The 10,019-nt window shown below is 50.8% G+C and overlaps 1 protein-coding gene across 1 annotated transcript; it reads left to right on the top strand.

Annotated features, from left to right (window-relative positions):
* Positions 1–3,425: 3,425 nt before the first annotated feature.
* C5H10orf82 (chromosome 5 C10orf82 homolog) lies at positions 3,426–9,693 on the top strand. Its single transcript, XM_051147160.1, has 4 exons — positions 3,426–3,437; positions 5,398–5,458; positions 7,840–8,058; positions 9,503–9,693. The coding sequence occupies exons 2-4, from the start codon at positions 5,404–5,406 to the stop codon at positions 9,691–9,693; spliced, it is 465 nt and encodes a 154-aa protein (XP_051003117.1). The 5' UTR covers positions 3,426–3,437; positions 5,398–5,403.
* Positions 9,694–10,019: the final 326 nt, after the last annotated feature.

Below are 10,019 nucleotides of genomic sequence, written 5' to 3'. Positions count from 1 at the left end.
TAAAAGAGTCTGTGGACCTAGGCCTGGTGAAGGAGAACAGCCTTTTCAAGAGCAGGTCTGTGGCTCACCTGCCTCAGAGTCGCTTGGGTGCTTGTCATGGGCGGGTCCTGAATTGCATCCCTTTTAGCCAGAGCTGACTCTGGAGGGACAGGATCTGCATGTCTAGTGTTGGGGTGTGAGAATTCTGAACCTGAGAGGTTTTTGTTTTTTTGTTTTTTGTTTTTGTTTTTGTTTTTTTTTTTCCTGTCAAAGCTGAAGTGACCACAGACCACAGTGTGTGGCCTCAACATTTTCCATCAGGTTGTCCTCAGGGAAGAGCGTCTGTTCCCACACTCTGCCCTGTAGGTGGGAGGGGTTAGGGATGCACCTGGCCTGGCCCTTTTAGCCCTCACAGGAAAGACCGGAGAAGGAAGAAGACGGCAGGAGTAGGACGAAGCTGCACAGGTTCTGTGTTGTCTTGCTTCTGTGCAAAGCCGCTCTCACCAACGCTCAGGAGCCGACTGAGGATAAAGAACGCAGAATCTGACCCATAGTCCATGGGATCTGTTCAAAGCTGTCCGTCCACCTGCTGGAAGTCATCCTGACTTCTAATCACATGCAGAATGAATGAATGAATGAGTGAATGAATGAATGCAGAGGGAAGGAGCTTCAAATGCAAGTTGGGTTTGTGAGCTCATCGCCATAGCCAATATGCAGATTCTAAGCTGCAGTGTGAATTTCAACCTAGTCTTCTTTCTCACACCGCTTGTTGCAGAATTCCCTGCTAGAGTGTGAAAATGCTACTAAACCATAGAACAAGAAAAAACAGGAACCCCAAAGCGAATGGCAGGCAGGGTCTCAGATCCAGGCACCGGGAGGCTTGCTTCCTAGGACTGTCCCACTAACCCTGCGTCAGAGGCTCCCGGGTCTCTCTCTGGTGTCTCCAGCCACAGTCCTCACGTAGGCGCTCAATTTTGTTACAATGGATATAATTTTATGTACATATGTACTAGAATCTTGTACAGAATCTTTATTTCCTACTTCGTGCTTGTTTGAAAAAGGAAGGTACTCTTATTTTTCTGTTTAGTGACACTGCTGCCTGGAGGCTACATTTCCGAATCGCCCTTAGCCAGTCACTGTTCCTGCTGTCACCACGCAGTGGACCATATGCAAGACTGAGCAATAGACAGAGGTGCCTTGGGTCAGAATATGCTGCTCTCCGGCTGCCCAGTGGCTTCTTCAGGCTCTTCCACATGAGCACACCCTGCCCACAGAGCAATGTGAGGATTCTCCTGACCAGGCTCTGAGGGCTGAACCACAGAGCACTTTGCATTTCACAGGGTTGTCGACCTCTCCTCCCTCGCAGTGTGACACGTGGCACAGTTTACGATCAGAGGAACCAAGTGGCACGTAAAAGCAAGGTTTCTATTGGGTTGAATAAGTAAGTGGGAGGTAAAGCGCTCCTCACCTTACGCTGTCTGTCTCCTTGCTTCCTGTTTAGCTTGCTTGAGTTGGTAGAAACCTGCAGTGTTAGCGAGCTGTCGATGGGGAAGGAGTGGCAAGTTTACTGGATGCCCTGAGGGCCCGAAGATGCAGCCCCGGTAGCCAAGCCTTTAAGAAAAGTTCTCCAATCTCTCCCTACCCGGACTGAAAACAAGCCTAGTTAGAGCACTGGATAAGTACACATGGGACACATTTCCAAGTCTTAAAGCTCCCAAGGGTCTGTGGTCTTGACCAGTTGTCCTTTGCCTATGTCATCTGGTGACTTACATATTCTGTATGCAGCAGGCATTCATGAATGCAGAGTGACACACACAGTGGAAAGAGAAGGTGCTAGCTACATAAGAGGTTCTGGGGAGTGATGGCTGAGTCCCTGCCCCACCCTTAGGATGTTACTTAGGCCAAGTTTAGCTTTTAGAGTCCAGGTCTGGTGAATTGCCAGGGTAGCAAAGAGTTGCATGTACCAATATAGCAGGAGTCAAAATACATTATTAATCGACGATCGGATTTCACACTGTAGTGATGCAATAGTTGATTAGGCTGCGCAGTACGTATCCTGGGGAATGGCTTAAGTGGATGGCTGTATAAAAGTTGTTGGCCATAATCTCTAACTCCTCTGCTTGAAATATGGAACCATATCCTAAGATCTCAGCACGCGAGTCTTGTTCACTGCAAGGCGGATCCAAACCTCACAGAATTTTGCAGCGGTTCACAACTAGACAGGAGTGTGTCTGCAAACTCTGTCCTCACAGATTCTAATAAAGTAAAACTCTGAATTTCATGTGGCCTAAAATAGTTGTTTGTTTTTCTCATTTGCGGTGTGGGTGGAATTATGGTGTGTGTGTGTCATTACTGACTTCTTCCTTTGTTTCAAGTCCGTTTTCAGGTGCTACAAGCCTCACTGAGAGCACCTCTTTAGTCAGGCGGCTTTGCATCCAGGGATGACCACAGCTCTGTCTCCTCCAAATTCGAGCCAACTGTCTGGAGGAAAATCATTAAAACCTGCCCTCAGGGCATCCTTGCAGGCATCGGCTGTCTGTCTAAAATCTTGGCTTCCTCCCAGGCTCCACCCTGGGACACATTCTAAATTGGCTCTTCAGTGTCCGGGTGGCTTGAGGTGTGGTCCCAGGAGTCCAGGAGGGTGAAAGGTGGTTGGTTCCACCTGCCTTGATCTGAAGTTCAGTCTTCAGGAGAGCGCGGTGCGGTATGGTCCTCTCCAGGAAGCGCACTAAACAAGCATCAGATGGACAAGGGAAGAGCCAGTCAGAGCTGCCAGGCCAGCCATGCCCCACTTGGTTCACACAGTGGCATCACACTGGGATTAATGATGGCTCAGGCCCTCTTCCTTCCCATGAAACCACTGCTAGAAAGGAGTAAGGCTGGGTCGGCTAGCACACCTTCTCTATGGTAAAGCAGTTGTGTTCCGGGACTTTGCGAAGGAGGAAGGGACAGGGGTGGGGGGCTGGGGGGGAGGACCAGGAACAAAACCCTGCTCTCCTAAGAAAGTAAGTACTAGGCCAAGACCACGTGGACACAGGTTACCCTCCATTCCCAGACTGCCTCCTGCTCCTTGCTGACCCTCACGTGGCACTGTCCACTTCTCCGGGACCGGGGGGGGGGGGGGGGGGGGGGATGGGGGCGTATAATTCCAGCAAGGGTCCCCTCTGTCAGTCGGTCGGTCCGGCCTCTTCTGGTGCGAATGAGGCACTTAAGCTACAGACAACAAACCCCAGAACAAACATCTACGAGGTAAACATCTGGATTTCCCAGGTCTGAGAGATTAGCGGTTCCTGTTCCGGTGTCACCCCAACCCCCCACCTCTGGGGGCGGAGCCAGCTCCAAATGTCCCGGATGGATCCAGCATCTGCCCCGCCCAGTCCGTGAGCACACAAAGGCCTTGAAGAGCTGGTTGGCAGTCTGAGCTGCCTGTTTCCCTAGGGGTGCTCAGGCCGGCCCAGGTGAGAGCAGGGGCTGGGTGAAGAAGGGTCCTATCCTCTGCTGGGGTTGTTCAGTAGCCTTCCAAGCTCCTCCCCTTTCCCTATAGGCTGGTCTGTTTCTAGCCACCCAAGGGTCATACTCTTTTTTTTTTTTTCCCGAGACAGGATTTCTCTGCTATCCTGGCCGTCCTGTACTCGCTTTGTAGACCAGGCTGTCCTCGAACTCACAGCAATCCGCCTGCCTCTACCTCCCGAGTGCTGGGATTAAAGGTGTGTGCCACCACACCTGGCTTGTTTTTTGGTTTTGGTTTGTTGTTTGTTTGTTTGTTTTCATTGTTGTTGTTTTTAAAGTAGTTTATTCAGATTACATCTCAATTGTTATCCCCTCACTTGTATCTTTCCGTTCCTCCCTCCCTCCCTCTTTCATCCTATTCCCCTCCCCTAGGTCTGTGACAGAAGGGGACCTCTTCCCCCACCATATGATCACAGCCTATCAGGTCTCTTCCTGGTAGCCTGCTTACTCTTCCTCTAAGTGCCACCAGGTCTCCCCACCAAGGGGAAATGGTCAATCAGGGGACACCAGAGTTTATGTCTGAGTCAGTCCTTGCTCTCCACACAATTGTGGAGAATGTGGTGTCCATTGGCTGGATCTGGATAGGGGTTCTAGGTTTACTGCACTTCCTGCCCCAAGGACTTTAGCAGTCCTTGCTCATGCACCCTTTCACCCCACAGCTTGAGACAAACTATCTCTCTTTTTTCTCATGTGTCAAGTGTAGTGACTGCCATAGACACCCTATGACACTGTAGAGCGTAAACAAGAATACGGTTTCCTTCAGCGTCTTTATTAATGCCTGTTGCCATTTTCTTTAACCCTTATCTGGAAGTGGATATAATTCACTTCTCCCTACCTGTTGGAACAATTCTCAGCTAGCAGGTGGTCAATGGTGAGGTGAGGCAGACATGGCTTCCCAGGTTTGCCAGGCTAAGACCAGCTTTCTCAGGGATCAGGAGCACAGTGTCAGGGGCTAAGTGGCCCTCGGGGATGTGCCTCCACCTCCACTGCTCTTGGCTGTACAGTGTTTGTTGGACTGTTTTATTGACAACTGTGTTCTCCACCATCAGGCACTGGCCACGAAAGCATCAGGTTAAAGAGATGCTCTGGCTTGGTAGCATAGGGCATAGGTGAGCTAGAGAGTCCATATACAAACCTTGGCTTGTTGTGGGGCACCACTGGTGATCCCTGGGGAGGGAAGGGTTTAGCTGCAGAAGTGGTATCTGTATAGCTGGTACTGGAATGGACACCCGTCACCTCCATCCCCTCCCTGGATTCCATGCCAGATTTTTGCAGTTTAAAGATCCTTCCAAGACAGTTGTGCTCTTAGCCTTTGTATGGGGGGCAGCGTCTCATATGCATTGAATAAAGTTGAGCAGGGACCTAGTCACAAGGCACCAGTGGCATCCTGCCCCGTTAGTTATGACACCCAAGATGTCTCTGGACATTGCCAGATGTTCTGAGAGTAAAGGCACTCAGCTGCACAAGTTGCTTCCAAACCAGATTCGGCCTGAATTGAGCATGCTGCAGAAAAACGGGTTGCTTATCATGCCTCTCAGGCAAGCTTCAAGAGCTGAACCTGGTGCTCCTGGGTCTCGCCCATCTTTATCTTCACGAACCTGCCCTTTTTTGTGGCCATATATGCATATCGTTTCATTAGACTGATGAGTGGGTGGATGGACGGATGGATGGAGGGGTGGTAGGAGACCTGTCTCTGGAGAGTGAGACACTCATAGGTGGAGACCGAGCCCTTGGCACCAGGCCTCTGGTGTGTAACCCAGGGTAACTCTGCCAACCAGCAGTGGGTGTGATGGCAGTAAACCCCTCAGCCCCAGCCCCTGACAGAGGCATCCTTTTACACCCAAGAACTCTCACATGTGTGCAGTAAGTCCTTGAGACCATTTCATGCCTCTTTCCCTTCACTGGCAGAGTAAAATGGACTCTCCGGAGACCTTCATGAGAAAGCTGCCCATCACACCAGGATACTGTGGTAAGTGACATCTGTAATGGTGGTCCTGGTCTCTGGCTTGTCTGGTGTACTGTCTATGTGTAGCTGGGCTAGCACAAGCACTCCAGCTCTTAAGACATACATTGCGAGCTCCCAGTGCTGCAGGAGGGTGACAGCTAGTCCTGGATAACTGAGGAGAAGCCACTTAGGCCAAACCATTCAGGACATGCCTGGGCTTACGAGAAGCATTGAACACCTGCTGGGGTGACATGCGGATGAGGAGAGACATAGTGACTGAGGATAGATAGGCAAACAGGAGGTATGTGTTGGGAGTTGGGCTTGTCCAAGCCTCGCACAAGGGTGGTTCTTACATTTCTCATTTCTTCCCAGATCTCATAAACGAGGCCAAGCCCCTCCCAGCCCTGTCATTGTAGCCCCAAAAGCCTGTGTCTAATAAACCCTCCCATCCTTCACAAAGTAGGACTGCTGGTCTCCATTCCTAAAGGTTCTTCCTCCATCAGGCTTCTGAGACCCTGAGAACTCTGCACATATTCCTGTAAGTGGCACAGGGTGGTCTCAGAAGGAGCTACGCTTAGAGAATGCTCCATGGTTTCCCAGGCTAACCCTAGCCCTACTAACTAGATAAGAGAATGGGTTTTGGATTCCAGTTAATTCACAACTACGTTTGTCTACTGTCTACATGACTGTAAATAGCCTTCTTTATGTACGAAATGAATTCTGTAAACCACAGCCAGACCCATCATCTCTTGATTCTTCAAATGGATTTTGTAAGTTTGCCTCTCCCCGCTCCCCTGTTCTCCTGTTAAGGACACCAGGCTTTGGCTTTAGGGACAGCTTAGACATGGAGTGATCTTGCTTCTAGTGCCTTAATTATATGTTCTAAGACCACATTTTCATGCCCAGTGGTATCAGGGATTAAGGACGCAGATATGTTTATTTGGGGGATACGATGCACCTCATCATATGGGATACTGCCCATGGCTGTTGTGATGACTGAAGGCTCCAGGGTTCACATACTTCTTTAGGTACCCTGGACCTTACTAAGGCTCAGCAAGGTGACTTGTATCACCAGTATGTGAGCGTCATGTGTGTGTGCATACACATACACAAAATATATAGGTAAAGGCAGATCCTGGTGGTAGAGGTGCCACTTCAAAACGGGGCCTTGCGTTTCTGCAGCCTCCTCCATGACATCGTAGGACACTTTGACTGCCCAGGGGTTGGGGAAATAGATGTCTATAGGTACTTGTTGCTGTGACCAAGCACCTGATGAGAAACGATGTAAGGGAGGAGGGGCTTGATGTAAGGGAGGAGGGGCTTATTTGGGCTACCTTTTGGATGCCGGCTCAGCTGGAGCTCCTGGGTGGACCAAGAAGCAGAGAGAAGGGAGGAAGCGATGCTAGGCTACAAACCTTAAAGCCCCCTCCAGCCACGCATTCCCTCTAGCTGGCCCCTTCTCCGAATGGTCCCACCACCACCACCTCCCCTAACAGCATGGTGGGACCAAGTTTCAAATACATGAGCCTGTGGGGGACACATTTTACGTTCAAACTAGAGCAGATAGGGGATGCAGGTCTTCAGCCCTGTCAAGGTTAGTCTGTTAGACTCTTCTAGAAGGAACAGGAATTGGAACCCCAGAGTCAGGTTTTCTTCCTTAGGTCAAGAAGGCAAAAGCAGTGAGCTCCAACACTGAGAGCTGTTTATTTACTTTGCCGCTTAAAGCTAAGTTCCTAACCAGTTTCCCCCCTTCTCTTAAAAAAACGGTTTTACTGTGACAATGGATAGCACTTAGAGATTCAGCACCCAGCTCAAATAAAATAAACAGTTGTGTTTTACCCTGACTAATTGTAATGATTACATGTTATTTTGTGGGAAATGGTGAAAAATTGTCCTGGGGTAGGGTCTTGCAGATAATGAATTTACCTTTTTATGCTATAGTCTCTGCTTTGAATGGGCCTGCAATTTCCCTGTGGTCTGGCAAGAAAGATCCCAGATTGCATTTGGGACATGTCAAGGAAAATAAGCCTTCTCTCTCTCAAAAAAAAAGATGAATAATTTCAATTACTTCTCAGACTATCATTTGGGCCCATTAAATGCTCTCCCCATTTGCTGTTCAGCCTGACATTGGGGGCTTTGCCATCACGGAGTATGGCTGTCATCGCCTCTGTTGAAATGGACTTTTCCTCCCCAGCTTCAAGGTCATTTTTCTGCAGCCCCTCGGGAGGGCCCAGCCAGGGCGCAAACAACAACGCTGTTTGTATTAACGGTCTTTGGAAAAATACAGCGTTGGTGGCAGTGGAGGGGAGCCAAGTGGAGGGCCGCAGTCGTGGGGACAGAGGCAGGCTCTCAGACTGCAGCCAGCACTGCCTCACTCGGGCTGTGATTCCCTGTTGCTCTCCCAGGCTTCATACCATGGCTCAGTTGCCAGGGAACCCCCAGCGAGGACCACATGAATCCCTGTGTGAAAGCCTTCCAGGAGAGAACGCAGAGATACAAGGAGCAGATGGACGACTTGAACAGCTCTGTGGCCAGCACCCCGCCCCTGAAGCCCATCTGCTCTGAGGACACGGTCCTCTGGGTGCTGCATGAGTATGCCAAGAAGTACCACCCCCTGACTCTGGGTACGGCCTCCCCCACATCAGTGATCCCAGTGACATCCCAGCCGACCATCGTGCAGCCACAAAGAGTGCTTAGCCATGCGCCAATTGGAAGGGGCCCATGGGAAAGTTGGGGTAGTCTGGGGAGTCTAGGGAGGCTAGCAGCGCCCTCGGAGCCCGAGGCAAGCCCTGGTGGCCTCGCCAGAGCAGCTTGTGGATCTGGAGTTTTCTCTGAGCTGGATGTCATTGATGTTTAGGCAGAGGCTACAGAGGTGCCCTGGGTGGGTGGGGGCCCTCTCCTCCTCTCCCCGGGGGTCACAGCAGGGATGCTGACATCTGAGCTAGATTTGAATGCAGATGCTGGATACTAATTCTTCAGGAAGAGGATCCACACAGAAAGACAGATGGTACAGTTACAATTTAATGCAGTTTTGACCTGGATTGTTTGTATATCTAAAGGCTACAGGAAAAGTCATGCAGGGGGACCTGTTTGATCCCCTCAGAGCCCGTGTAAGTAAGCCAGGTATGGTGGCACATGGCTTTAATCATTGCACAGGTAGGTCTCAGGGGCTTGCTGTCCAAGTAGCAGTCATTGAGATATCCAGTACTTCTCCCCTCCCCCCCCCCACCCCACATAAGGTAAGAGTAACTAAAAAAGACATTGTTTAGTGTGGAACTCTAACCTCGGCAAGTACATGGATTCTCTCTCTCTCTCTCTCTCTCTCTCTCTCTCTCTCTCTCTCTCTCTCTCTCACACACACACACACACACACACACACACACACACACACACACACACACACACACACAGAGAGAGAAAGAGAGAGACAGACAGACAGACAGACAGACAGAGGGGGGAGAGGAAGGAGGAGGAAGAAGAGAGCCCAGTAGTCACACTACATTCTTATGGTGATTTCTGAGTACATAGGAAGATGGAGCAGGCATGTCCTAGGGTGCCGTCCAGCTTTCAGTTCTGGGACTTGATTCTTCCAGCACCTGGAGGAGGCAGTGAAACTGGCCCAAGGGCACCTTGCCAGTCATTGTCACCAAAACTGGCCCAAGGTCACCTTGACAATCATTGTTCCCAAAACTGGCACAAGGTCACCTTGACAATCATTGTCACCAAAACTGGCCCAAGGTCACCCTGCCAGTCATTGTCACCAAAACTGGCCCAAGGTCATCCTGCCAGTCATTGTCACTAAAACTGGCCCAAGGTCACCCTGCCAATCAGGGTCACCGCCGGGACCTAACGGCAGCTTCTGGTGCTGATTCTGATGTGCTTTCACCCACTGGGAGGCTCTTCTGGATTTAGGATCCAAGAGCTGGTGTGTCCTCAGCCTATCCTACCTCTATCTCCTGGCTATAAGCCTAGGGGGTTCTTGGATTCACTGCTAATGTGGCAGGGGGCTTGGAGGTGCCCCCACCATGCTTCTCCGAGACCCTCCAGACCTCTGCCTTCTCCTTGCAGAGTGCAAGAATATGAAGAAGCCGATGCGGGAGCCCCCCATCCCTGGCTGGGCCGGCTACCTGCCCAGAGCCAGGGTCACTGAATTCGGCTGCGCCACGAGGTACACCATCATGGCCCAAAAGTGTTACGAAGACTTCTTGGACTTGGTGGAGCGGGCCAAGAGAGCCCCGCTGAAGTCATATGAGCAGTGAGTGTGTCTGCAGTTCCCGTAAACTGCAGGATCCAGGGGCAGAGCCAGATATAGAGGCGAGGGTGGAGGTAGGGGTTGGGGGGGGCAGAGCCTTCTGTGCTCACTGGCTCTGGGCCTGGGAGCAAGAAACAGACCAGGTTCTCAGCACAAAGGACATATATTTGCCCCAGAGGGACAAAGGGCAGGGAATAAGGGACAAAGACAGGAGATAGAGGATGAGGGAGAAGGGGCAGGGCTATTTGTCCTGCGGGGCAAAGGATGCCTCTAGACAGGGGTCAGATATGGCCCATAGGCAAATACAGTTTCTAACTGTACCAGGGGAAACCC

This window comes from Acomys russatus, chromosome 5 (genome assembly GCF_903995435.1).
Source record: "Acomys russatus chromosome 5, mAcoRus1.1, whole genome shotgun sequence".
NCBI lineage: Eukaryota > Metazoa > Chordata > Mammalia > Rodentia > Muridae > Acomys > Acomys russatus.
This window is presented reverse-complemented; position numbering and strand designations above follow the sequence as displayed.